This window comes from Diaporthe batatas (assembly GCF_019321695.1).
Source record: "Diaporthe batatas strain CRI 302-4 chromosome Unknown Contig00009, whole genome shotgun sequence".
Lineage (NCBI taxonomy): Eukaryota > Fungi > Ascomycota > Sordariomycetes > Diaporthales > Diaporthaceae > Diaporthe > Diaporthe batatas.
In genome coordinates, this window is record NW_025408556.1 from 2,516,517 (window position 1) to 2,541,593 (window position 25,077).

Sequence of the window (25,077 nt, forward strand, 5' to 3'; positions counted from 1 at the left end):
CGATCTCAAGTCTGCCCCTAGTAGCCACTCTATTCGTTTGCATGGTAGATTTCACAAAGGATTCGGTTAGTTTAGACCAATCTTAGATCGTCTCGTCCCACCTAGATGTCCCTAATCGGACCACCTAGATGTCCCTAATCGGACCAAACGGGCATCAAGAATAACGCGAACATCCACAAAGGGAAGAACTTCCAGGTGAGAATGTCCCCTCTCCGTGTCCTATTCAGAAGCATGTGTCCTGCCATGACCGCCCCTGCAGCACTCAATATTCCTCCTTTCATGAAGCTTAAACCCCAATATGCAGCCGCTATGCATGTCCAGCCAAAAATGCCTACCACGGCGATAAGTCTGGCATTCATTTCCCCCACCATGCTGGGAAGGGTCTTCCTCCCAGCCGCCCTATCTCCCTCCAGGTCTCTGAGGTCTTGAGCATGGCTAGTCGTGGCAATAGCTGCCATGATCATGAGCACCCAGACCGCTGCATCTCCCTTTCCAGACAGGATGGAACGCCCCGTGATGACCTCGAAAGGCCCGTAAAAATAGGAGCCGATGCCCATCCCATTGATCAGATTCTTGACAATGGGGTTGGAAGCCGCACCTCGATCGTCGTACCAATATGATAAACATATGATAGAGATGCTGGGTACTAGACCACCGACCCAAAGTGATAGAAGCAGCACCGTAGGGCGCATGCACTGCAACAAGCGGGTTGCGGAAGCTGGTGTGAGACGTCCGGACGGTAGCGGTCTCCAAGGTTTGTTGACCATGTCCTCCTTGATGGACGATTCACCCCGTTGGTTGCTCAGGTTAAATACCAGAAGGTTTGTCCAAGACCAGAGCAGCATCTTGGGTAAGGACGCTGAGATGGCGGCTAAACTTTGATCGGGTCCCATTGAGAATCGTGAGGCAACGTATGCGCTAAGTGAAGCAAATAGGATTCCTGGGAATATGACGTCTATGAAGTTGTTGCAGGTAAATAAGTAGAGAGTATGGATGTGATATCTCGGAGACGTGAACACTTGAAGCAGGTCAGGACTAAAGAAATGCCATGCATTGTAGATTGTCCTGTCCTTTAGACTGTCCTGTGGACAAGACGATGACTGTTCCATCTCAAATGAGTTGGGGAAAAAAGAAGCGAAAAAGAGAAAACCCGCAGCGTCAATGTTAGAACTGATTCACGATGCATAAAGGCTTCGGAGCGTGGTTCCGACCAAGGTGACCACAGTTTTGGATGGGATTAACGACTAAGTATGCCGATATTTTCACGGACAGGGCCCAGAGCCCTTGAATTCGGTCCAACTGTTAGCCGTAAAAAATCCCGCTGTTGGTGCCCCCACGTCTTATTTCTTTACCTAGGCATGCAACTTGGCAGATCTGAACTGGCAGCCGGCGCCAGCATTCTATGCCCGAGCCAAGGGTCCCTCACCTCCCGGACCCCCCCCCCCCCCCGGGGTTAGTATTCATAGGTCTGCTTCAAGAAAATCTCCGTGCCCTGATGTTTCGACGAATTGTGATTTTCACTCAAGAGATGAAGGTGAAGCCTCGACTCAGCCTAGTAGGGCTGAATCAGGGGGTGGGCGGAATGTCAACACGGCACGGCAGCTCACGGCAGCCCATCCTGGCGGCCGCACCTCGTCTTTGAAAAGAGCATTTGGCTAGGGATCGCGAGGGATTGCACAAATACTGGGCTGCCTGAAAAGCTGACTGTCACGGAAAGACGTGTAGGAGCTGGTAGCTTTGTCGCCAACCACTCCTATTCGCGGATCTGCGGACGAATCCTCCGGTTGAGAGCGCTCACATGGGACGATGATCACTTAGCCGCATATGCGACCCGTTATTACACATGCATGCGCCCCTTCCTACCGTAACGCAAGGCTGGGATATCTGTGGCAAATCTGCCTGCCATGCCCATCTTAGTGCGACAGACCCGGCGAGATGTTGGCTTTGTTTCTGTCTAGATCATCGCAGGATAGCTGGTAGCCCACCCAGCGGCTAGGAAAGTAAATTCAATAGTGCAAGCTTCTGGTCCTACCTAAGTAGGGAGGTAGTCTGCAATTGCGGCAGGGTCTGGCTAACAATACCAAGGCCTCTTTCTTTTTCTCCAACACCCTGGGCACGAGGCTCCTCCCCGGACACGGATCATTATCCCAGTCTTCTGTTGGTCTTACTTGCATGGCACTAATGCTAGTTCCCATGTATTGTCACCAACCTGAATGCTACTCCATGTTCCCCTCATTACAAGTCTACATGTAGAAAAGCAGCTAGCTCAATATGCAATTATGTGGTCCAACGAGTGAGCATCCAAGTAGAAGCCAACACGCACATGAGATGTTACAGGCTCCCAAAAAGTCGATGCAGCGGCGGTTACATTCTGTCTCTGCCCCGCTTACACAGCCAAGACAGCCTGCTGTGCTGTGCCTCCTGTCTCAAGACGGACAGTTGCTGATGTTTGCTTTGCAGTCCCCCACGTCGCTTGGGCCGCCCAGCTAAACACGGCCTCCGAAATAAAAGGTTCTGTCGATTATAGAGACCACTTCAACATCGTAGACTACCGAGACCCTACTCTGGTGTCTTTGATTACCAACATTGAAGTCAATCTGAAGCTACTTTCACCTCCCATTCACAACAACGCAGCCATGGCTACCGACGCTTCAAACGGCACTTCTTTGGATTTCACAACATTTCAAAATGTCATTGATGGAAAAGTCGTTGGCACAGCCAAGACGCGACACACCGTCAGCCCTTCCACTCTGGAAGATAACCCGCCACTTCCTCTAAGTACGTCCGAAGACGTGGACAAGGCAGTGACAGCAGCCCAGAAGGCAGCAACAGAATGGGCTCAGGTCCCCTGGGACGCGCGAAAGAAGGCTTTGGAGGGCTTCATCGAGGCCCTGGAGGCAGAAGCGGAGGGTTTTGTGCAGATGCTCAACAAGGAGCAAGGGAAGCCGGTTAGTGGCCACATCTGCACGTACTGGTTCCCACTTTTGACATCCTGATCTAGCTCCTGTGGGCTCGGCATGAGGTTTCCATGGGGGTGAGCTTCCTCAAAGGCTTCTGCGGCTTGTCTCTTCCTGAGGAAGTTCTTGAGGACACGGCCGAGCGCAAAATTACCACACACTACACGCCTCTTGGTGTGGTTGTCGGGATTGTTCCTTGGAACTATCCTGTCTTCCTTGCGTGTGGGAAGATTGGCCCTGCCCTGCTGACCGGAAATGCCTTCATACTGAAGCCGTCCCCGCTCGCTCCATACTCTGCTATGAAGCTTGTTGAGCTTGGGGCGCGCTTCTTCCCCCCGGGCGTTCTCCAGGCTCTGAGCGGAGATAACGACCTTGGCCCTCACTTCACGGCACATCCAGGCGTAGACATGATCAGCTTCACAGGTAGGTCTCTATCTGATCACGCGGCCGATCGATATGAGCGAGTACTAAGACGATAATCATAGGCTCTGGTCCGGTTGGAAAGCTGATCGCCAAGTCGTGCAGTGCGACCCTCAAGCGAGTGACGCTCGAGCTAGGTGGTAATGATCCTGCTATTGTGTGTGCCGACGTCGATGCGGCAGCCACGGCTGGTAAGGTGGCATTGTTTGCGTTCTGCAACTCGGGCCAGATATGCATGGCCATTAAGCGTGTCTATGTCCACGAGTCGGTCTATGACGAGTTCTTGGCTGCCCTGGTGCAGAACGTGAAAGCTCTTCAAGTTGGCGTGGACGAGACCTCGTTCCTGGGGCCTTTGGCCAACGAAGACAACTTCAAGCGTGTCAAGGGCCTGCTGGGTGACGTTGAAAAGGCTGGACTGAAAATCGCAGTTGGGGGGACCCAGCCAATTGCCGACAGAAAGGGCTTCTATCTCCCCGCCACCGTCATCGACAACCCACCAGACGAGTCGGCTATCGTGGAGCAGGAACAATTCGGTCGGTATCTCACCTTTTCAAGGTCATTTTCACCGCTAATAGATGGCAGGACCCGTACTCCCTCTGCTGAAGTGGTCAGATGAGTCCGACGTCATCCAGAGAGCGAACAAGACCGAGGTTGGGCTCGGTTCTTCTGTGTGGACTCGGGACGACGAACAAGCCACACGCATAAGGAAACAGCTGAAGTCTGGAAATGTGTGGATCAACACACACGCTGAGATCGTCCCCAACGTCCCCTTTGGAGGTCACAAGCAAAGTGGACTCGGCGTTGAGTGGGGCGTGGAAGGGATGAAGTCCTACTGCAACTTGCAGGCTGTGTTCACCAGACCACACGCCTGAGATATCCGAAGGTTCGAGTAGATAATGTACATTGTTACCCATTTTCTATGCTCGGTGCAAATCGTTGTGGGCTACCACTCACTGGTGGACGCAAGTAGGGCTTCGGAACATTGAATGATGTCAGATCTTTAAATCAGTCCTCGGGATCCTTTCGCTTTTTTGGCGGGACCAAAAACAAATCAATTACAGCGGCCGCTTTATCAACATCCGAGTTGGTGTTGATTTGTTCCTAGCGTAAAATTGTCAGGTTCCCGCACGAGCAAGGGTTGTTCATTAAACTCTGAGCATTTAAGCAGGGTCTTGTTCATGTGTTCAACACCAATGGTCAGCCATGGAACACTGATGACCGATCTTCTACCTGGCCATCTGCTGCTGGGCAGATTGGTATTCGGGCTTGTTCATGGGAACAGGTTATCCTGGTTCCATGGCTGCTGTGAACCCAATGCCAGTGACGTGTCCAGTTCTTTTCGATACATAATGACCACCTACCTAAGTAGTTATCCGACACGACTAGTAATGATATAATTAGGACAAATACGTTGCATGGCTTCTTCCCGAGGGTTCTCGCAAAAAGGTCCAAATGCAGAATACTGTATGCACATTGGCTGGTTCTGGAATCCTTGGCAAATTCGATGCTCACCCAGCCTGCATGCCTAGGTACATGCATGCATGCATGATGCATGGTGTGCACACTCCCAGGACTCCCTCTCCATCTCAAGCGAAGCTAACATTTGAACCCGGCCCAAACCACGGCTCTGGCCGAGTGGATGGATCCTCAGCGCTCAAGTGGTGGGTGATATTGTTGGCCACTAGTGTAGGAAGGAAGGATGGCAGTAAGCGCGCATCCGCCATCTGACTGTGTCTGCTGTGTACCCAGAGAGGCATGGACTTACACGGCTGACGGTCAAGTGCTTAGCCAAATGCTCCCCAAACCCCAATGAGGATTGCACCGCGCCGCACACCCGCAGTAGAGGCGCATTGCAGCCTGCAGTCAATCAGACGACTAGCAAATGAGCAGCGAGTACATGTGGCTGACAGATTAATTTTTTTGACGCTGAAGTGCGCGGGTGCCTCTTTTGCCATATGGCATCTGTGGGAGCATCCGGGACACGCCGCCCCGAGAATAGATTTTTATTTTCCAAACAAGGACCAGGCCCGGCCTGGAAGTCGTGGACTGCGCCCACGACATCCAGAAGTCCTCGCTCAGTCCTGAGTTGCCAATTACTCAGGCTTGATTTCTGCAAAACCCCGTTCGGCTCCCTACCCGCCCCTGATCGGGGTCCATCTGGGAGTTGTCAGCGCTGATTCAACACTTTCCATTTTCACCCTGATTACTCTGTTGTCGCGTGGTGGAGAAAATGCCAGGTCCCACTCTCCCAACACCTGAGGAGGTGGCATACATGCAAGAGCATGCGAGCGACAACATCGTCCCCAATCTCATCGCCTGCGCTACGATATGTCCCATTTTGGCCACAATATTCATTGGTTTCCGCCTTTGGTCCCGCCGGATTAACCACGGCCGTTTGAGACTGGAAGCCAGTGATTACCTGTCTATTGCTGCTTGGGTATGTGTTTCAACTCGATCACGACTGAGTTGCTCAGAGGCTTACAAAGAACAGGTCTTTTACATACCCTATAATGTTGTCATAGGCTTGATCACTCGGTACGGTGCTGGCCGACACATCCTTTTTGTGACGAATCCACGGATGCTTCAAATTGTCAGTACTACTTATTATCTCATTCAACGTACCTGGACTCAGGGCAAGAGGAACTAATCACGGCAACTGCGGATAGCTGGTCATCGTCGACGAGAATCTCTATGCCGTCATCTTGGCATTACTCAAGTTCAGCATCCTGAGCCTGTACCGAAAGCTTTTTGGTAGCACGCGTTGGCTGTACATTCTCACATGGGTCATGACTGCCTTGGTCGCCGAGTTGGCGCTTCAGGTGATCATAGCTACAAATTTGCAGTGCATTCCTATCGCAGCTACCTGGGACACGACGGTCAAGGGTACTTGCATCAACTATGGGGTGGAGGCTCTTGTGGCTTATATCATCAACATATCCACCGACATTACAATTTTGCTGATGCCGATCCCGGTGGTTCGGAGACTTCAAGCCTCAAAGTCTAAAAAACGGGGCCTGTTGGCTGTATTTGCTGCCGGTGGGAGGTAAGACGCTCATGCCAGGCCCGTTTTTATTTCGGTGCTAACCTGTTCCTGTCAGCGCATGTATCGTGAGCATCGTCCAGCTTCGCTACATTACAAACCTGGGCAGTACTGCAGATGCCAGCTGTGAGTGATGCCCTGAGATATTGACGGGATTTCGCACGGAGGCTAATTCATTGTGTCGCGATCCTTAGGGAACAATATGCCGTCAGTTTTCTTGGCTGATATAGAGATCATGATTGGGTTCCTCGCGACTTCAATCGCGACATATCGGCCGCTGTACCGCCGCATTTTCAAGGGCATCGTACCGACAAACATGAACAAGTACACGCCGGAGTACTCGTCCAACTCGAGACGTAACAACCATGTGACAAGGATATTTGCGGGTGGAAAGCACACAGACCACACGTCGAGCACAAATACCTCACATGGCATTATTGTGACTGACCAGATTGAACTTATTCACACAGCACGGCCGGCAGGATCCTACGACGGTACTACTGATGGGCAACACACACCGATGTAGAGAATTGCGAGCACTTGACGTTGACAAATTTGCTGTGGTGGTAATTTGGTACGATATATATTTATAGCCAGGATACTGATGGCTTTTTACGATGTGTAATTCTACGATCTGTACAATCTCCAAGGAAGCAAAGAAAACATTGCTTTCACTCCCGGGTTACCGCGAGACTACTCTTGTATTTGGCATAGATCTGACACAAGATGCTGGTCCGCAGGCATGAAATCTCTAATCAAACAGTCGTACCCGTTTTTGCAACGCTGTCTCGTTCAGGGAACCTTCCCTCCCACAAGGCCCCCCTTCTCTATTCAGTACATCGCTCGCCCTGTCTTGACCTCACCCACGAGGAGCCCTGAATCCGCCATCCCAGCCACCAGGTCCACCAACATCTTGTCACACCCAGCAGCCGCCATGACGCCCACGGTCACCGGCAGCGTCTCATTGCGCCGCGTGACCCTCGAAAAATAAGCCCGCTCGCCAATGGGAATCGCGTAGTCGGGAGCCCCCGACAAGACGCTCATAAAGGTCGCAGGATAGCTGCCGCCGAATACCGGACTGGGCGGTTCCGGGTAGATATCGCGGTATTCTTCCAGTCCGGCGCCGAGAGGGTATACAAGAACGGCAGACTCGCAAGTTGGTAAGACGTGCGAGTTGAACCAGTCCTTATAAGTCTCCACTCGCGTGAGGGCATCGTCGTACAGGGCTTGGGTGAGCGTTTCTCCCCGCTCGATGCGCGATGCTGGCACGGGGCCTATGTAAGGTGACCGCCCGAACCTGGCTTGGTACGCGGCGTTGAAGGGCTGCCACCACAGCCTCACTTGGTCAAAGTTTGTTATGTTTGAGTACGCCGATTGGAGGTAGGGCTGTATGCCCTCGGGGTGATTCGTGTGTAGCTTGAACGAGCTGTTGGTGTCTACTTTGTCGATCGTAGCGTTTAGGTACGATGATAAGTGTGACAGAAAAGACTCGAAAACAGGCATGGATGTTGCATTCTCCGTTGGCCAGAACTCGGTTGGCAGAATGACTCGATTTGGCAGATGTGCGTAAGGTTTGCTGGGGAACCAGTTTGTATATGCGGTCTGCAACAATAAGGCCGATCGTGATAGAAGACCCGGGACGTCGAAGATTGGAGACTGCGGTAAGATATGCGTGATCGGAAGACTCCCGTTTGTGGGCCTTAGGCCGAAGAGACCGTTGGCTTTTGATGGTAGTCGGATCGAGCCGCCTGTGTCACTTGCCGTGCCGAAGTCGACCCAGTCGTACGAGGCCACGCCGGCGCCGGTTCCACAGGAAGAGAAGGCAGGGCTTTGGTAGTTATCGCCGCGGGGGTTGAACGGGGCGATCTGGTCAACGAAGTCACTGGCGAGGTTAGTCTGTATCAATTCAATGCAGGAGTACCCCACACTTACGCGGGCACTTCACCCAGTGCTACCTGGGTTGTTTTCACTGTTCCGATGACAACTGCGCCCAAGTCGATGAGCCTCTGTAGACTCGGGGCACTCTCGCTTGCGGGATCGTTCAGCTCGCGGATGGCGCGCGAACCGGAAACGGTGCGGATGCCCTTCAGATCGTAGTTGTCCTTGACTACTAGTCGCTTGCCAGATAACGGTCTCTCCTTTGAAGGTGGTGGATAGTATAACCTCGACGGTACAGCAACGCTTAGTGCTCCATTGGCATCGGTCTCAACCGCTCCAGTCAGGGGAATATAAGATCCATTGGGCCCCTCGGTGACAGGCGTCTCGAACGCAAAATTGTGGTCTCTGTATAACCGATAAACCCTGGTGATCTTTCCAGATGGGTGGAACAAGTAGGGTCCGGACGGAAGAGATTGGTCGCGATCAAAGTAATTCAAAACCTCAGCTCCAATGGAATCAAAATACTGCTCTGCATCCTCTGATAACTGGTGAGATCTCTCGCTGATTACAACTGCTGAGAGAAAGTTTGGCGAAAAGACGTCATCTCTCTTTCCGAAGTCTGCTATCACTGATTCGATTTGGCTCGCAGTCATAGAGTTCCAGTTCGATGATGAGGAGAGAAGGGTCCCTGGTGTAGGATAATGGATATATTGTGACCATTCTGCCGCCAGATTTCCAATGGCTTCGTCCGGTGAGTAATATGATGTGCCATTTAGTTGGAAGACAAAAGAAGCCTTTGCAATGGTCAGGAGCGCAAATAAGAAAATGCTTCGCACCATCGTTGAACCCATCTTGACAATCACTGGCAAAAGGACACGCAGGACTTTCTGAAGCATTTATCCACGTTTTGTGAGCTCGCGGAGCCTTTAAATGGCTCTGCCCTCGTCCGATACATCCAGACGGTTACGTATTCACAAGGAACGGAAAAGCGCACACACTGAACACACATATCTTGTATCAGGCTCCCGGTAATGCACTATGCCGGCAGGCGGGCCAAAACAGGCTTCACCCCGTTCATATTACAAAATTTATGCACGCCGAGACGTCGAGAAGCGGAGACAAAATGCTGTCTTTGGAATGCGACAGGGTACAAAACCGGTCAAGAGGACTTTTCTCTTCGGAAATGTCAAGTGGTCTCCGTCTTTTCCTTCAACATAATTTCCATGATCGGCATTAAACCACCGGAAACTCCTCATCCCTCCTCCTCCATCCTCCCTCCTCCTTCCTCCTTTCTTCTCCTCCCTCTTCCCCCTCACCCCTTAAGGTGTAGGCACCGGCACCTGGCAGATCGGCGTCCCACTGCATAAATTCCCGCCCGACCCTGCCGCCCTTCAGGCTACCTCCTTTGTGATGATACAATGATCACTTTTATGAACAATTCCCCCAGGTAGGTCTCCTCGCTGTCCGTCCTCATGGAAAGCTCTCGCCAAATACAGCATGCGGCTATTGATTAGCGAGGCCAAGTAGTCCAGATTATAGGTGCAGCACTTAAGTACTATATTTAACTTAATACATCTCTATTATTTCTCTTTTTCTTCATCTTGTTTTTCCTCCTTTTACTTACTTTAATATTTATTTACTTTAATATTTATTTACTTTAATATTTATTTACTTACTTTTTAATTTATTTCCTTTTTTACTTATTTATATCTTTATTTACAAACTTTTATATTTATTTAACGTTTTATTAATCTATATTTTTATTTATATTTTTCATTACTTTTTAAATAATTTAATAATTAAGTAAGTGTTTAACTTATATTTAAACACTATATATTTAAAATGTATATAGCACGTTTATATGGTAATAAACACCTAAGACCTAGCTTTTATTAAAAAGAAGAAATATAGTGCTAATAACAGCCTAAAGATGAGCCAGACCACACCTTTGGATTCTTGATGCCGTTCCAACGCCTTCTTGCCAGAGCGCCAAACGCAACATCGCCCTTCAATACCTATGTGAAATATTTAGCCCTTTATGCTAGTTGAATATCTTGTTAGAGTCCATTTTCCTCATGAAGACTTGACTCACTTGCGTGCGCGGACATTTTAGCCAAACTGTTGCACATCGAGGATGGATCAAACAAAATGGCGCGTTGGAACTATGATTTCAAGCTTCAGCTGACAGGTATAAATGATTTCAAATGTTTCCTCTATGGTCTAAACGTGCTATAAGTGTCGCTCCGAGCTAGAATCCTTTCTTCGTAGTGATCATGTTGCGCCTTCACTCAAGGAAATGCGTGAGTGAAGACTTGCTTTCCACTCTCATCATATCTCTTTGGAATGACGTTCTGAACTCCATCGATGTCGCGAGGCTCAAAGTCCAACATCGCAGCAGCGCAGATGAGAACATCAAGTCCAAAGTTCTCCTTCAGCCAATGCGCAAGCATATCCATCCCAGAGACGGCGCCGCCCGCAGTCCAGATGTTGCCATCCACAACCCACTTCTTCTCAATCGTCCACTCAACCTTGGGGTACATCATCTTCATCGGCTCGTATCCCAGGTTGTTGATGGTTGCCTTTCTCCCGTCGAGGACACCGGTCATTGCCGCAACCGCAGCGCCGGTGCAGTTGGTAAAGAGCGTCTTGCCCGCTGCAACATGGTTCCGGATAAAGTCGGCCAGCTTGGGGTGCAGATTCAAGGTGGACGGGTCGGGCCCCCCGAGCAGCAGGTAGTCCAGCTCGGGGCACTCGTCCGCCGTCGTGGTGGGCACGATGGTGAGAGAGCTCGTGGCCAGGCGGACGGGGTCCAGGGTGGCTCCGATGTGGTGCACCACGATTTCCGGCGCGCGAGCAACGGTCTCCTCGCTGATATGGCTGAGGGCGCTTATTTGTTGCAGGTATTTCTTGTCCGCAGAACTGACGAGATCGGTTATCCCCAGCACGTCGATGGGCTGATACTCGAAGACGAGACAACCGAAATGAATGGGCGCCATCTGAAGAGAAAGTTTGGTAAAGGGGAAGGGGTAGTTGATTCTGGGAAGTTAAAGCTCTAAGAGAAACTTGACAGTTATGAGTATATGTAATTGCTGATAGGTTGGGAGTTCATTTTCAGAGGACTTGGATGCTATATATATAGTGATGTGGTCAACAGGATTCTTATTGGGATTCTTACTACATTCTTGGCTCAGGTTAAGAGCCGGGACAGTTCGGTGGTTAGAACGCTCGGAGCGGATGTCAGCACAAGTGGATCATTGCGCGTGTACCGCCGACGATTGGCCACGTCAAAGCGCAGATTCCCACTATATTCCTGCGACAAGCTAAATTCAAAGTCCCGAGACTGGTCGGGCCTTCCAGCAGCGTGGGATCTTCTGAAACGCGGAGGCTTTGTACAAGGAAAATATAAAAAAGGATTAACGTTGAGATCGGGAATTCACGCCCGCAAACACGGAGGGCACACTCGAGCCCTGTCCCCACAGGACAACATCTTTTAAGATAATTAGTCAAGTGTTCATTTGAAGACTGTGATCTCTAAGTTATTCTTTACTTCTCCATCCATTATTTACAACAATTAGTTACCTAGGTAGGCAGTGGCCGTAACGAGTGTACCCTCTATGTCTATGGGCGCGAATCTCTGATCTCACACCGGTGTCTTGAGTGGAATTTGAGTTGATAAGTAATATGTATTCGAACAGATACTAAATTACTAATGACTGTAACATTTTTCAAGTCTTCCCATGTTCTATTAAGGATGTATTTGATTTTGATAGGGTACACCTGTGCTGTCTGAGGTTGATTCCACTGCTAAGCACAGTCATCGTCAAAAGCAGCCGTCGATGATGAGCCTGGAGATGTCCCCCTTTTTCAAGTCCTATCATAATTGAGCAGCAGGTTACGGTGATTGCTCAGAGAAGACGTGTTGGAACACATAGCCGAAACACGGGATGCAATTGATGATTGCCTGCTGTTGTCACCGCCAGATCTGCGTCATGGCAAACTCGAATATTGACATCAATGATTCACTCGATCGTCCGTCCAGTCAGATTATTGGGGCATATAAACTTACTTAGTGCTTGATACCAAGCCATCTCTTTCGCCTTTAGTCCCTTTCATAAACAGTCTCCATACAGCCAATCTCTTCTTGACTGTTGTTATCACGGATACATACCACACCTTACTATCTCGAAGCCGAAACTAGGCAGTCCTCCGAACTCCCCAAGCAGTTTGAATTGTCTGTAAGTCGAATATCAGAACCTGACGGCGGCATAAGTCCGCACTCGGCAGTAGATCTGTTGCTGAAATGAACGCTAAGATATTGTCCAGAGTCACCCAATCATCCAAATCACCTTCTGCCACAGAACATTGAAATCACCCGCTCCTTGACCAGCCATGCCGCCTAGAATCGCCTCCGCTGTCCGCACCCTACTGTCAACCACCGGCTCGTCTGGGCTTGTAGGGCGTGACTCGGACCCGGGCTATACAGAGATACCGTCCGGGGCCCTCATTGGCCTTGGGGGAGGAGCGGGTATGATCCTGGTCTTGTTGGTTGGGCTAGGTTACTTTAATTGGCGCATGCGCCGCGCAGGAGGACGGAGCGACGGTCCAGACACCTCGGCGTAGCATATTAGCAAGGGGGTTAGCAATGGCATGTTCTTTCCGCGATGAGGATGGAACGGTGGAGGTCAGCCATGGGGGGTGTGCGTGGGCGAACTCAAGGTGCTGTCAAAGACGCTCTAGCTACAAAGGCTCACCCGGTTCGTCAGGTCTTGAGTTCGCAGGGTAATTCTTGGAATGTTGTTCCCACCTGGGTATTCTTGTACTAGATCTTTCACAAGTAAAGACATCTGAATGCGTAAAAGGCTACCGTTGGTATCGGAATGATGAATTGTGGGCAGGATGCCGTAGCATTTCGAATCATCGGCAGTGTTGATCGGGCATTTAGACGAGACGGTCCACGCATCTACACCCCCACCCGGGTTTCTACCTAAGTTCCCTCGCTGCTGGCGTACCTCGCCACTAGATCCCGCATGTCTCCCAACATCCTTGTTATTGAATTAGCACCTCCACAGACTGAATGGGGTTCATTTAAGCGTCTCCTTGCGCGGATAAAAGGGATTACTTACTGCTCACGAAGGGCATCATTGTCCTTGAACAAGGCGGAGACGTGGGTGTTGAAACGACTGGAATCCACGCATGTCAACTTTTCATTCGCAAAATGATGAGGAAAAGCCTCAGGATACATGCACAACTCACAGTTTATACAAGTCCAATCTGCCCTGGAAGTCCTCCTCTGGTGGCGAAACAGTCACAATGTCGTAGTACGCGGCAAGATACTCAGCTCCGAATCGGTTGCAGGAAGGCATCCACTGGCCAAACTCGTCTGCGGACAGGTAGTAGTCAGCCCCAGGACGAGCAAGAGGAGGTGAGAGCATTCATGTCCAAGGTGTAACGCTTACACTCATTGTGTGCATAGAAGCAACAGGCGTCGAAGATGATCGGCTCGCCCGTGTCGGCATCGACTCCTGAGTTTGCGTACCACAGGTCACCATGGACCAGGGAAGGTTTGACCGACCGGCCCTCGCTCTCTAGAGGGCGAAGTAGTCGGGGGATGACCTTGTCAAAAATTGCCGGCACCAGAGTATCAAACTCTGGGTCGTAGCCCTTGGCCTTGATCTCAAAGTCAAGAGCAAACCTCAGGTTATTGGCGAAGAAAGTCTCCCAGCTTGCCTCCCAGCCAGTCATCTGGGGCAGATTGCCAGAGTATGTCTGCAGATGAAACCCAAACTTGCCCGTCGGCGACTGGCTCGACTGGTGCAGACATGCCAAGCGAGACGCAAACCTCGTCGGCTCGGGCATGACGTCGTCTGGGAAATCGCGGAATTCGCACAGGAAGTAATGGGTGTCGGGCCGGTTCTCGTATGTTCCCCAGGCTAGGGGCTTTGGGGCGAAATCCGGGGCCAGGGCGTATATCGTCTTCATGGACTCGAATTCACTGTGAACCATGTTTCGTCCTGTATCTCCGGAGAGAACTTTGATGAAGAAAGCCTGGTCATCTCCGTCTAGGAGTACCACATTGATCCGCCTAGCATGGGCCCAATAGCTGACGCCATGGCTCTTGGTGGAAGTGACCCGACAGCCTGGTGGCAGGTCTGAGATTGAGCAACAGCGTCAAGTGTGAGTATGGGCTGACGGTGAACCACGCAGGTATCGGAAATTTTGGAAGCTCACCTGCAACGACCCGAGGGTCAAGCTCCGTGTTTCCTGAGCCGACTTCCAGGCGGGAGGTGCCGGCAGAGTTCATAATCGAGATATTTGGCGGCTCGAATCAATGTTAGTTAATATGGACTTGTACGGTCAACTTGGGAGGTCGAGTCGAGTCTGGTGCTGGGAATTGGGAATGCGAAGTGTAGGACTACCTGGTGGGTATCTTCCAAGCTCAAATCCACCGGTACATCCCCCTCGCCTTCGCTGGAGCTTCGAATATTGGTTAGGCTTAGGTTTGTACGTAGGAAGGGTTCTGGTTGAGGGTAAACATGGGTTGACTGAGGTTGGTGGAAGCGTGCAGTTGGAAGGTCTCGAGGGCCTGACCTTGGCAACCTGCAGCGGGCCAGTGAATACCTGGGTGAATCAGAGCCATCAGTCGTGTGATTGGTGCTGCTCGGCAGACTAGTATTGATAAGGTCTAGTCACTGTACATAGAGGTACCTGGGTCCATGTTTCTTTCATTTCGAATCTCCAAGATCATAGCCCAGATATCGACGACTTTCTCTACTCATGCCCTGCCATAGTGACCTCCATGATCGTATCCTCCAAGCCCTCCAAAAATGCCATGTTGATGCCAGCAGCCTCGAGCTTTTCCCGGCCCGAATTCCCAGGAATAAACGTGTCCGGCTCCCTGATCCCAACAAACACAGTCTTGATAGCCCCCTTTAGTCGCAGAATCCTCTCAACACAGGGTCTGTTCCCGCTTAGACGGCTGTTACAAGGCTCCATTGTCGTATATAAAACCGTGTTTGGCGGCAAGAAATCCCCTATGCTGTCCTCGGGGACCTTGTGCTTCTCTGCAATCTTGACGAAGCAGCAGTGCTCCGCGTGTGTCGACCCTGGATCACCGGGTCTGTCTCGAGGCAGCTCTTCAGAGTATCCCGTGGACAGGACCTCGCCGGTGTCGCCGTCGACCAGGCAGGCTCCGACGCAGAATTTGGTCGGTGCCGGAGGGGAGAGGCGGGCTTTCGCCAGTGCGTGCAACATGAAGCCTTTGTGGTCGCCAGGAGTGATGGTGGGGCTGTTCATCTTCGGCTGAGGTTTTGGACGGCCTGATCGTGCTTTATCTCGACTGAATGGTGAAGCCAGGCTGGGGAGAAGAGACACGAGATTGTGCTGCGGGGCTAATTTGAGAAGGACCCCGGCACAGCCAACACTGATGCGAACCAACGGGTCACTTTTGCGGCGCGACTAGTTGGCCAAGATCATGATGGTGACTCGTCCGACTCGATGACACTCTTTGTTTACATGTCGTGGAGTTGCTGAATAATCAACGGTCTCATTATTGACATCTGGAAGGACCGCAACAGCCCATGAATAAGAGAACGGATATTCGCACAGGAATAAACGGCTGGTACATAGGTATAAATGCCCACCTGGGCTGCAGCCAATCAGAGGGCTTCATTCAACCTCCCCCGACTATACACACCACCCACACACACCACCCACCCTAAGGAACATACACTACTCACATAAAGTGCTTTCTATACCCTTATATAGACTTATTAATTCTTTTTTATTTATTAAATAAAGCTCTTTTATTAAAAACTTTATATAAAAGTTTATAAAATTATTAATTAATTATTAATATTATAAATTAATTTAATTATAAAAAAATCTTATTAATAATAAAAAATAATAATAAATTATTAAATTAAAAGTTATAATAAAAGAATTAAAAATTAAGGGCTAATATATATAATTAATAAGTATAAATTTTAGTTTTATATAGTGAGTGGGTAGTGTAAATTAAGATTGGCGCACTGGGGGGTATTTGTACCTGTGTACTAGCCGTTTTTTCCTATGCGAATATCCGTTCTCATGAATAATCACCATCACTGTAAACGCACTTTTACCATGTTTTGAATGGATAAGACTACGAGTTTTAAATGCTATATCGAGATATTAGAGAGGCTGAAGCAAGAAGTTCCAGTGCTGATATATCTCCAATCTACCCAGAAGTCGGCAGATATTACACCCCTCGCTTGGACAGCATGAGCCAGTCAACTATCAAGGCTACTCACACAACGCTATGGTGGTATCAATCCGCCTGGGCTTGATGTTCCGACAGCACCAGTCATCGATGCTTCTGCAGCATGAGTCGGCCCGGAAATTTCTCCCCGGCCGTGCAGCCTGGTACAGTCGAATAGCAACAAATGACTGTAGATACATGTTGGTTAAATTTGTGCAAGGTCGAGGCTCAGCGTTAGGAACAAGATACTCTAGTTATGCGAGTAGTTTAACTGTATCTTTTGGTACTGCAATACATCTTCCTGAATATCCAGCCGGCCGCCGCGCAAGATTGACAGGGAAATTATTAACTACCTCGATCATTACCTGAATCCTACCCTACCTAGGTAGGGTACACGTATCAATTCAAGTCCAGCTCTATAAATCGGTATCCGCGGAGCGAAACCATGATGCAAACATAAAACGCCCTTCCACGTTACATCGAGAACACTGCTCAAGGAAACCACTACAAGCATTGGGCCCACGCCTCAGCCTCGCCATGATTGCGGCTGACATTCCAACATGTAACTGTAGTTTCCAGCCAGACGTGTTGCTGTCTGGGCAGCTGAGGGAATGCAAGATTCATTGCCCCTTGGGGGTTCTCGACAGCTCTGTGGAGTCTTGACTGACTGTAGGCATCACTCATGTGACTCTAAAAATTCGTAGCACCGACAGCTACATCTCCAACATTGACGTGAGAGTCATCACCGCAGTCTTATGAGGTTGCTGACTTGTACCGTTCATCTATGGAGGTGCATTCAATTTTCCCTCGTTGGGGATTCCCATTCTCCAATCTCTAGTCAAACCAAGACCGCCCGCTGAGGGGATGGATATGCCGACTGTTCTGTATAGCACCGCATGAATGGGATGACGGGATGTCGTGGATGAAGTCAGGGCAGGGCAGGCCAGGGGCGAGTCTAGATGTAGGGATCCCTCCTGCATGCCAGTCACGTTCTCAGGGTACTTGCTTCGCCGCTTTATTCAAGATATCCCTTTTTCCTTCCTCTCTCTCTCGTCTCGATATCTACCTAGGTATGCCTGCCTCAGGCGCCTGCCTGCCTATCAGCCCAGGTGCCCTCCCGCTACTAGCAACTCATGTCTGTCTACATCAAGCTCATCAACATACTACACGGATGTGCGACTCCTTCAAGAAGATTCAGCGCATATCGCTTCATCGTGTTGATATGTTTCCCTTCTGGTGGGCCTGCAGATAATCCCAGGCCAGACAGACAGGCAGAGGCAGACAGACAGACAGGCGAGTATACTACCCTGGACAGCTCTGAGCTCCGTAATCCTCGCCCGTCCGTCCGTCCGTCGTTGACAGAGCAGGGGGGGGGGTCCCCAGAGCCCCAAGCAGGCAGGCATCAACGCTTCGCTCGAGGCGACTCACCCACGCGGCTTCAACGCTGTCCCACTGATCGACAGCGGCCCTATGCGAAAAATACAGCCAAGCCAGCCAGCCATGCTGTGCGCGCGCGCGTGCGTGTGCGTGCTGGTTTGTCAGACGCGTAGCATCCACCCCTGGCATAGTGTGTGTGCGCGAGAGCCAGGCAACTCCCCTCCCCTCCCCGTCCGTCGCGCGGGGCCTCGGGGATACTGGTAAGGTAGGTATTTTGTCTATTCATTGTCGACCGACAACCGGCGACAGTCGCGGGCCCCTCTTCGGGAAACAAGCTTTCCCAAGGGGAGGGGGCCAGTCCCCTTTTCTTGCCCTAAAACGCCTGCCTTTTTGCCCCCGTACCTTGGAATACAACGTGCAAAAAAGCTCCGACCTGTCTGTCAATTGTTCAAAAGCTTGGGTGTTCACGCTTGGTTCATGCCCCGTCCGTCCACATGTCGTCCCCCTTGCCGCCCCATGCATGCTCTTTAGTCTCCTTCTTGTTTCGTCTTCTTCCTTCCCTTCGTCTCTCGTCTCTCGTCTCTCTCTCTACCGAGCCGCCTCGCCTCGATTACATTCAATTCACATCTACTTGGCCACCGCCGCGCTGAGGACCTGGGTCCTGAAGAAGCCGCCCTTGGTCCTCTCGATGACCTGCTGGTAGACGCTGCTGGGCGGGTGGTTCATGACGACGGTGCCCTCGCTCGAGTCGATCTTGGCGTCGAGCCGCGTGTCGCGGATGAGGTTGACGATCCACTTCTCGCCGGCCTCGTTGTCGAGGCCGAGCGTCTTGCTCAGGCCCTTGATGTCGATGCGCGCGTGGATCTTGCAGTAGCTCTCAAAGATGAGGTGGCGGGCGTTGTCGACGAAGGCGTCGACGCCGCCGGCCAGGAAGAAGTCGGCGCGCAGGACCTCCTCGGCGCGGCCCAGCTGGCGCTGCGCGTCGTCAAAGTCGAAGTCGATGAAGAGGGCGCGCACGAACTCGGTCAGGGGGTCGGTGTACTCGTAGGCCTCCTGGCGCACGATCCGGACTATGTCCTTGAGCTGCTTCTGCTGGACGCCCGAGTTGCGGGAGCGGCCGCGGCCGGTGATGACGGCGGCGACGAGGTAGCGCAGCACCCAGGGGCACGAGGTCTGGATGGTGTTGATGTAGGCGGGGGAGAAGAAGAGGTCGAGGAGGGGGTCGCGGGCGGTGTCGCTGTTGAAGAGGGGGAACAGGGCCCAGTGGATGAGCCAGGTGCGCTGCTGCAGCTGGGCGAGGGGGTTGTTGAAGAGCTTGGTGTCGATGTTCTCCTTGACCTTCATCAGCTCCTCGAGGGCCGAGTCCCAGCTGGTAGACAGGATCTCGGAGGCGAGCTTGCCCCACGTGGCGGCCGACACCTTGTCGTTGTCGGTGGAGAGGACACGGAACTGGTAGAGGAGGTCGGCGGACCCGCCGTAGTCGCCGCAGCTGTACTTGAAGTTACCAAAGTCGTAGAGGGCGTTGACCATCTCGATCGTGACCTGTTGTTGTCCGTCGTGTCAGCGTGTCGGTCGTGTAGAGCAGAGCAAGCAGTCAGCGCAGGGCAGGGCAGGGCAGGGCAGGAAAGTGGCGCCAGCGAAGAACACCACGATGTCATGATAGTGGGTGTGGGACACGGTGCCTGGCCTGCCCGTCGCCCATCGGATCGTGATACAGCCCGTCACAATATACGCAAAAGGGGGAGACCGTGCGGCGACAACAAAGACGTACATCATGCTCCTTCTTGAGGAACTCCAGGTTGGCAACCTTGTCGCTCCGCAGGTTCGTGACGACGTCCTCGCGCCCCAGCAGCTCCTGGATCTTGCCCGTGGTGTCCTCGAAGGCCTCGAGGGTCTCGATGACCTTTTGCCTCTTGTCGGCGTACTCCTTTGGTGGGTCCTGCAGGCCCTCGAGGTCGCAGTACAGGTTGGCGACGTAGTCGGTCATGTTGGTCTTGCGCAGCAGCTCGTAGGTGGCCTTGAGCAGCTCGCGCGACTTGGCCTCGTCCTTGGACACGCCGTCCTCGTTCTCCAGCTGGCCGCGGCGGAACTCGAGCAGCGGGAAGATCAGGTGCCGGTCGAGCTTGGTGACGAGCGTCGGCAGCAGGTCGTACTCGGCGACGGTGGTGTTGTCCTCCATCTTGGCTGTGGTTTGATCGGTCTTGTCGCGTGGGTCGGGCGAGGGTGGGAGAGGCTTGATTAATTAATCGTCTCTCTTTTTCTTTCGGCGGGAGCACAGGACCAGGAGGGGTTGTTCCTGTCGGCTGCAGCTGGGGGTGGTGGTGGGATGGCTGGGTGGGAGAGAGAGAGGGTGTCAGTCAGTCAGTCAGACAGACTCTGAGACTTCTCTAGCTGCTTGCTTGTCGCTCTCGGAATCCAGTCCTCTTTCCACTGGCGGGGCTGGCTCACCCAAAATTCGTTGTTCCCTCCCGCCGTCTCTGCCCTTTTTCGTGGGGTCCACTCTGCCATGCGCCAATTGGCTGCAGCCCCCCAGCACGCCCATTTGTTTTGCCGAAGCCGGATAGGAAGTACCCGCGTACCCTTATACCTATCAAGGTACTTTGTACCTCAGTACCCACGTTCGCTGCAGCTGCCAGCTCAACGTCAGACGTCCAAGCGTCCAAGCGTCCAAGCGTGGGAGCTATGAACCCCGTCCCTGGCCCCGGTTCCCCATTGCCTGCCGCCAGCCGCGATTTTTTGGTGACGACCTCTGAAAGATCACGACGACGCCGCGCCCAGAAAGAACCGCGAGTTGCTGGGGAGACACCAACGTACATACATACACACAACATCCACGATGCTACGCCAATTACCACTCCGAGCAGCAACAGCTGCCCCCAGCCGGCTGCTCCTCCGGCCCTCGTCCTCCACCGCCGCATCCGCGCGCCTCCTCACCACCGAAGCAGCAACACCATCATCATCATCACAGCCCACGCCGCCGGCCCCCTCGTCCCCTCCCTCCCCACAACAGGGGTCAAAGCAGCTCTCCTACCTCGTCGAGCGCACCGCGTCAAGACACCTCTCCGTCTACAACGACGCCCGCGCCGGCGGCACCAAGAAGCAGACGGTGGTCAAGAAGATCGTGGGGGACACGAGGGCCCTGCGGGACGAGCTGGTCGAGGAGCTGCGGTTCCCGAGGGACGAGGTCAAGATCAACCCCGTCACGAACCACATAAAGATAAAGGTGAGGATAGGTTTTTTTGCGACTCGCTCTGCACGGGCGGGGCAGGGCACATGAGAAAGCGAGCGAGCGAGCGATCCAAAGAACACGGCTGACTGACTGGTGGTTCCGGCAGGGCTTTCACGCGGACAAGGTGCAGAAGTGGCTCGAGGCGCGAGGGTTCTAAGGTGTTCTCATGTGAGAGGGAGGGGGCAGGATTACAAGCAAGCAAGCAAGCACCAACCCAACAAGGAGCCACACACATATCCTTGGGTGTCATTATCAGCCTTGGAAGACGCCCCGCCACAACACACGTTCGGTTGTAGCAGAAAGGCTGCCGAGGGGGCTGTACAATATGTTGCAATATACCCACGATGAAGAAGAACGCATCTACGACGACGGAACAGGGTCACGCCATGTCATGTCACGTCTTGTCATGCTGGCTTCGAGCGCAACGCCCCGCCTCTTCTGTAGGTAGGTAGGTACTGTTGGGCTGTCTGGCTCGGCCTGACCACTGGCAGTTCCCCCCAGCCTAAAGGTGTCGTCAGGTGTACAGGCATAGGGGGTTGAGTCTGTCGCCATGTGTTCCATATATTCCAGAGGGAGGCTCAACCCGCGCCCTCGGAAATCCCAACCCACATGCATACACTGTCGCAAGTGCCAACGTGGTCTACAAACCCCAGTTGCCCTTGACCGAACAACTCAAAAAAATAAAATCGGGACAGTTGCCATTAATTGATTGTACCTATCCCCGCGCGGTAACAAACCCCGTTACCAGTTCATTGATCAAAGTCCCGAGCAAAAAAGGAGGCCTGTCTGTCCGTCATCAGGTCCGTCGTCCTTGCAGCTTGCTTTTCTACTCCAAACACCACGTGGAATACAACCAAGACGTCCTATCCTGTCCTGCCCGCTCACTCGCCCTGTAAAAAAATCATCTCTTTTTGCAACTGACAGACAGACAGACACATCAGATCAGCCCTGTCCTTGCCTTGGGTCGGCGATGCGTTCATGTCGCGCGCACTCCCTCCCTTGCCCCTGGGCCATTTCGTATGGGCGCAACCAGCGCAGTCGTGGGCAACGCCTCGTACGCTCGTTCGTTCTCCCACAGGTTTCCTCTCCATCTTCTTTCTTTGGGTGGGGGGCTCTTTTTCTTCCTCCTCTTCCTTGCGAATCGTCTCGACTTCCGCAGCCATTTTCTTTCTTTCAAGGTCAAAGAACAACGCCCAAGGCAGAGGTGCTCCCTTACCTCCGCTCTTGTCCACCCCGTAGAGTAGGTAGGCTCCTGATATCCTCAGGTATTTCCGGCCACTGTGATCCGGCGGGCCTCATCAGGCCCGGCACCGGCACGATCAATCAACAAGACAACAACAAGACCCCAGCGAGAGCAACAACAGCATCAGCCCCCCTCAGTTCGGATCCGTCTGCCCCCTGGCCATCCTATCGGTCTTGCGGACCTCGGCGATCTTGTACTTGACGCTCAGCAGGCTGCGGTTCATCTCCTGTGGTTTTGGGAAGAAAGAAACCGGCTCGTTAGCCCACAAACCACCACCACGATAAGGAAAGGGAGCATTGGTCAATAGCCCCACGGACAAAACATACAGTGGCGATGTCGGCCTGGCGCAGGCCCCGCCCTGTGAGGCCCCTGAGCTTGTCCACCTCGGCGTCGCTCCACTTGGTCCCCGAGGCGACGAGCCCCGTGGGGGTCTGCTAAGTCAGTCAGTCAGACAGATAGATATGTGATGGAGGGGTGTGTCCTCGTACGCTGTCAGCCGCTGCTGCTGGGCTACTGCTCGCCGCCCCCTTCTTCTTGGCCTCGTTCTTCCCGTCCGCCTTGTGAGCCACTCGCTCCTTAGTCACGGGCGCAGGGGCGGGCGCGGGCGTCTCGGTCTCGGCCGCGGGCTTGGGCCTGAGCTGCCTTATCGGGCTCGGGGTCGTGGGCATCTCGGGCTTCGTGGGCTCCTCGTCCTTGAAGGGCTGCGGCGCCAGTGTGGGGCGGGGCTGTAGTGGTGAGTATCGAAACGGGTCAGCTCAGCTGTGAGTGGGTCTTGTTGCCACCTCACCCAGGCAAGTAAGTATACCCAGAGGCATAGCATAGGGGGGATGGGGGGGGGGGGGTGTTTCGCATACAATATCAGCCACGGGCGGCACAACAACAACAACACCGCCCGCCTCGTCCCGCCCGAACTGCAGCGAGACCTGGCCGTGGTTCCCCTGCTGCGGCGTGGCGGCGGTGCCCTGGGTCTGGGCCTGCGGCGTCTGCGCCGGGGCGACGAGCCTCGCGGTGGTGAAGGGCTTCGGCTTCGGGTCCAGGGGAGGAGGGGCAGGTCTCTTGACGCAAGTGGAGGCGACGGGGGTGGTGGGAGGCCGCTCCTCTGACCGGGGTCGCTTGGTGGTCGTGGTGGCGACGGCGGCGGGTCGCTCGACGATGCCGGTGGTCGTGGGAGTAGTGGGAGTAGTAGTGGTAGTAGGAGCAGTAGGCTGCGGCACGGGGCCGGCGCGCCACGGAATCACACCAGAGACAGGCCTGGCCTTGTCGCCGTCGCCTGCGGTCTTGGTGGTGGCAGCAGCTGGAGTGGGAGTCGTGGGCAGCTTGCACAATATCGTGCTGACAGGAGGAGGAGTAGTAGTAGTAGTAGCCGTGGCCGCATCCCCGTCACCAACCCCGATCGCCAGCGCGGCGACCTCGTCCGCGCCCCGCAGCGGCCTCGTGTCGGCGGTCCGCGGCGCCACGGTCAGCCCCGGGGTGATGCACATCGGGCCGCCCCCGCCGCCGGGGGCCCACGAGTTGCGGTACAGGTTGACGACGGGGGCCGGGCGCGTGGTGGTGTCCCGGACGTGGTACTCGCAGACGTCCATGGGGCAGTTGTAGAAGCGGAGGTCGTCGTCGGCGAGGGGCGCGACGGTGAAGACCCGCGGGGCGGGGGGTCTCGTGACGGGCTGGTTGGGGTTTGATATGGTCGTGTAGACCGTCAGGAGGCACCGCGGGCAGCGGACCGCGGTTATCTGCATTGTTTTGGTTGGGTGGTGGGCTGGGCTGGGTGGTTTTTGTTGTTGTTGTTGTTGTGGTTGGTGGGTTGGTGGGTTGGTGTTGGTGTTGATCGATGGGATAGAATTGCTGTGGGAGAAAAAAGACTGGCCGTTTATCCTTGGTTGGGGTCGGGGAAGAAAACTTTGGGTTTGTCGACGGAGAGGTTTGTGATATCCAAAGTCGATCGGTGAGAGAGTAAGAGGGAGACAGGCTTAGGAGCGAGAACAAGATCAGTGAATGCGCCCGTGGTGCCGGTCGTCGAGTCACTGGTTTCTGTTGTTGACAGAAGTTGGCAATTCTAAAGATTCCAGGGCTTGAAAACAAGAAAAGACAAACGCCCACAGGATGATAGTGGTGCCTCAATTTGATTCTGTAGTACTATCCAGGAACCAACATTATAAAGTGAACACTCCCGCCCGACGTGCAAAACCGTTGCTGGTGCCGAGTTTATGACGGGCTAAAGTTCACTTACACGCTGCTAACAAGACACTTTCACTTTGGTTGCCGCCACCGGCTCTCATGGGGCATGGGCTAAGATGTTGCTTTGCTCCTGCCATGTGTCCCTTACAACCACGGGGCCATGTTTTGTCTATTGTCCTTGTACTTGATGCCACTTGCCCTTTCCTAGACTGGCCCACATCATCCAGGGCATTGAAACAACTATTACAATTCACTACAAGTCTGTTCTGGCAAGCTGCTGGCAGGAATGACTTTGCCCCTTCAAGATAATCCACACCAGACTCTTCACTGTGGGTGCTTATGGGTGACATGGTTTTGTAAAGAATAACAACAGCATGGCACGTCAACGGCATGTGACTTGCATTGTGTGAGATCGTCTTCCCATTAGATATACCAACACAGGTCACAGGTACGCCCCAGGTGGCAATCGAATTCTTGCATCACATTGAATGGAACCGTATGGTGCAGAGACTCTGGTGGTTA

The 25,077-nt window shown here is 53.0% G+C and overlaps 9 protein-coding genes across 9 annotated transcripts; 3 read left to right on the top strand and 6 right to left on the bottom strand.

Moving 5' to 3' along the window:
* Nucleotides 1-2,382: 2,382 nt before the first annotated feature.
* KVR01_007855 (uncharacterized protein) lies at nt 2,383-4,466 on the top strand. Its single transcript, XM_044783813.1, has 4 exons — nt 2,383-2,948; nt 3,002-3,380; nt 3,443-3,910; nt 3,960-4,466. Exons 1-4 carry the CDS (start codon nt 2,637-2,639, stop codon nt 4,247-4,249), a joined length of 1,449 nt encoding a protein of 482 aa, XP_044642833.1. The 5' UTR covers nt 2,383-2,636; the 3' UTR covers nt 4,250-4,466.
* Nucleotides 4,467-5,304: 838 nt separating this feature from the next.
* On the top strand, nt 5,305-7,195 carry KVR01_008284 (uncharacterized protein). Its single transcript, XM_044788036.1, has 5 exons — nt 5,305-5,814; nt 5,869-5,967; nt 6,044-6,420; nt 6,476-6,543; nt 6,612-7,195. Exons 1-5 carry the CDS (start codon nt 5,608-5,610, stop codon nt 6,941-6,943), a joined length of 1,083 nt encoding a protein of 360 aa, XP_044643262.1. The 5' UTR covers nt 5,305-5,607; the 3' UTR covers nt 6,944-7,195.
* A 53-nt stretch (nt 7,196-7,248) lies between these two features.
* KVR01_007985 (uncharacterized protein) lies at nt 7,249-9,146 on the bottom strand (the record flags this gene model as incomplete). The annotated part of the gene is made up of 2 exons (XM_044783906.1): nt 7,249-8,299; nt 8,350-9,146. 2 exons carry the CDS (start codon nt 9,144-9,146, stop codon nt 7,249-7,251), a joined length of 1,848 nt encoding a protein of 615 aa, XP_044642963.1.
* Nucleotides 9,147-10,583: 1,437 nt separating this feature from the next.
* On the bottom strand, nt 10,584-11,291 carry KVR01_007849 (uncharacterized protein; the record flags this gene model as incomplete). Its single annotated transcript, XM_044783241.1, has 1 exon — nt 10,584-11,291. The coding sequence occupies one exon, from the start codon at nt 11,289-11,291 to the stop codon at nt 10,584-10,586; it is 708 nt and encodes a 235-aa protein (XP_044642827.1).
* Nucleotides 11,292-13,161: 1,870 nt separating this feature from the next.
* On the bottom strand, nt 13,162-14,849 carry KVR01_008331 (uncharacterized protein). Its single transcript, XM_044783580.1, has 5 exons — nt 14,524-14,849; nt 13,752-14,444; nt 13,549-13,675; nt 13,419-13,475; nt 13,162-13,337 (listed from the first exon to the last, which is right to left on the bottom strand). The coding sequence occupies exons 1-5, from the start codon at nt 14,594-14,596 to the stop codon at nt 13,280-13,282; spliced, it is 1,008 nt and encodes a 335-aa protein (XP_044643309.1). The 5' UTR covers nt 14,597-14,849; the 3' UTR covers nt 13,162-13,279.
* Nucleotides 14,850-14,949: 100 nt separating this feature from the next.
* Nucleotides 14,950-15,847, bottom strand: KVR01_008094 (uncharacterized protein). Its single transcript, XM_044790978.1, has one exon. The coding sequence runs from the start codon at nt 15,586-15,588 to the stop codon at nt 15,064-15,066; it is 525 nt and encodes a 174-aa protein (XP_044643072.1). The 5' UTR covers nt 15,589-15,847; the 3' UTR covers nt 14,950-15,063.
* Nucleotides 15,848-17,316: 1,469 nt separating this feature from the next.
* Nucleotides 17,317-20,373, bottom strand: KVR01_008089 (uncharacterized protein). The gene is made up of 2 exons (XM_044789668.1): nt 19,680-20,373; nt 17,317-19,450 (listed from the first exon to the last, which is right to left on the bottom strand). The coding sequence occupies exons 1-2, from the start codon at nt 20,085-20,087 to the stop codon at nt 18,536-18,538; spliced, it is 1,323 nt and encodes a 440-aa protein (XP_044643067.1). The 5' UTR covers nt 20,088-20,373; the 3' UTR covers nt 17,317-18,535.
* Nucleotides 20,374-20,592: 219 nt separating this feature from the next.
* KVR01_008277 (mitochondrial 54S ribosomal protein IMG2) lies at nt 20,593-22,492 on the top strand. The gene is made up of 3 exons (XM_044794112.1): nt 20,593-21,131; nt 21,244-21,937; nt 22,070-22,492. Exons 1-2 carry the CDS (start codon nt 20,745-20,747, stop codon nt 21,292-21,294), a joined length of 438 nt encoding a protein of 145 aa, XP_044643255.1. The 5' UTR covers nt 20,593-20,744; the 3' UTR covers nt 21,295-21,937; nt 22,070-22,492.
* Nucleotides 22,493-22,513: 21 nt separating this feature from the next.
* On the bottom strand, nt 22,514-24,116 carry KVR01_007906 (uncharacterized protein; the record flags this gene model as incomplete). Its single annotated transcript, XM_044781521.1, has 4 exons — nt 22,514-22,606; nt 22,707-22,811; nt 22,869-23,105; nt 23,235-24,116. The coding sequence occupies 4 exons, from the start codon at nt 24,114-24,116 to the stop codon at nt 22,514-22,516; spliced, it is 1,317 nt and encodes a 438-aa protein (XP_044642884.1).
* Nucleotides 24,117-25,077: the final 961 nt, after the last annotated feature.

Coding starts and splice junctions, on each gene's coding strand:
- KVR01_008277 (XM_044794112.1), top strand. CDS start 20,745: ATGCTACGCCAATTACCACTCCGAGCAGCAACAGCTGCCCCCAGCCGG. Junction 21,132..21,243: donor CGAACCACATAAAGATAAAG/GTGAGGATAGGT, acceptor TGGTTCCGGCAG/GGCTTTCACGCGGACAAGGT.
- KVR01_008089 (XM_044789668.1), bottom strand. CDS start 20,087: ATGGAGGACAACACCACCGTCGCCGAGTACGACCTGCTGCCGACGCTC. Junction 19,451..19,679: donor TCCTCAAGAAGGAGCATGAT/GTACGTCTTTGT, acceptor GGACAACAACAG/GTCACGATCGAGATGGTCAA.
- KVR01_007855 (XM_044783813.1), top strand. CDS start 2,637: ATGGCTACCGACGCTTCAAACGGCACTTCTTTGGATTTCACAACATTT. Junction 2,949..3,001: donor ACAAGGAGCAAGGGAAGCCG/GTTAGTGGCCAC, acceptor ATCCTGATCTAG/CTCCTGTGGGCTCGGCATGA. Junction 3,381..3,442: donor AGACATGATCAGCTTCACAG/GTAGGTCTCTAT, acceptor CGATAATCATAG/GCTCTGGTCCGGTTGGAAAG.
- KVR01_008284 (XM_044788036.1), top strand. CDS start 5,608: ATGCCAGGTCCCACTCTCCCAACACCTGAGGAGGTGGCATACATGCAA. Junction 5,968..6,043: donor ATCCACGGATGCTTCAAATT/GTCAGTACTACT, acceptor AACTGCGGATAG/CTGGTCATCGTCGACGAGAA. Junction 6,544..6,611: donor CAGTACTGCAGATGCCAGCT/GTGAGTGATGCC, acceptor CGCGATCCTTAG/GGAACAATATGCCGTCAGTT.
- KVR01_008331 (XM_044783580.1), bottom strand. CDS start 14,596: ATGAACTCTGCCGGCACCTCCCGCCTGGAAGTCGGCTCAGGAAACACG. Junction 13,676..13,751: donor CTTCTATGCACACAATGAGT/GTAAGCGTTACA, acceptor ACCTGTCCGCAG/ACGAGTTTGGCCAGTGGATG. Junction 13,338..13,418: donor AATGATGCCCTTCGTGAGCA/GTAAGTAATCCC, acceptor TTCAATAACAAG/GATGTTGGGAGACATGCGGG.
- KVR01_008094 (XM_044790978.1), bottom strand. CDS start 15,588: ATGAACAGCCCCACCATCACTCCTGGCGACCACAAAGGCTTCATGTTG.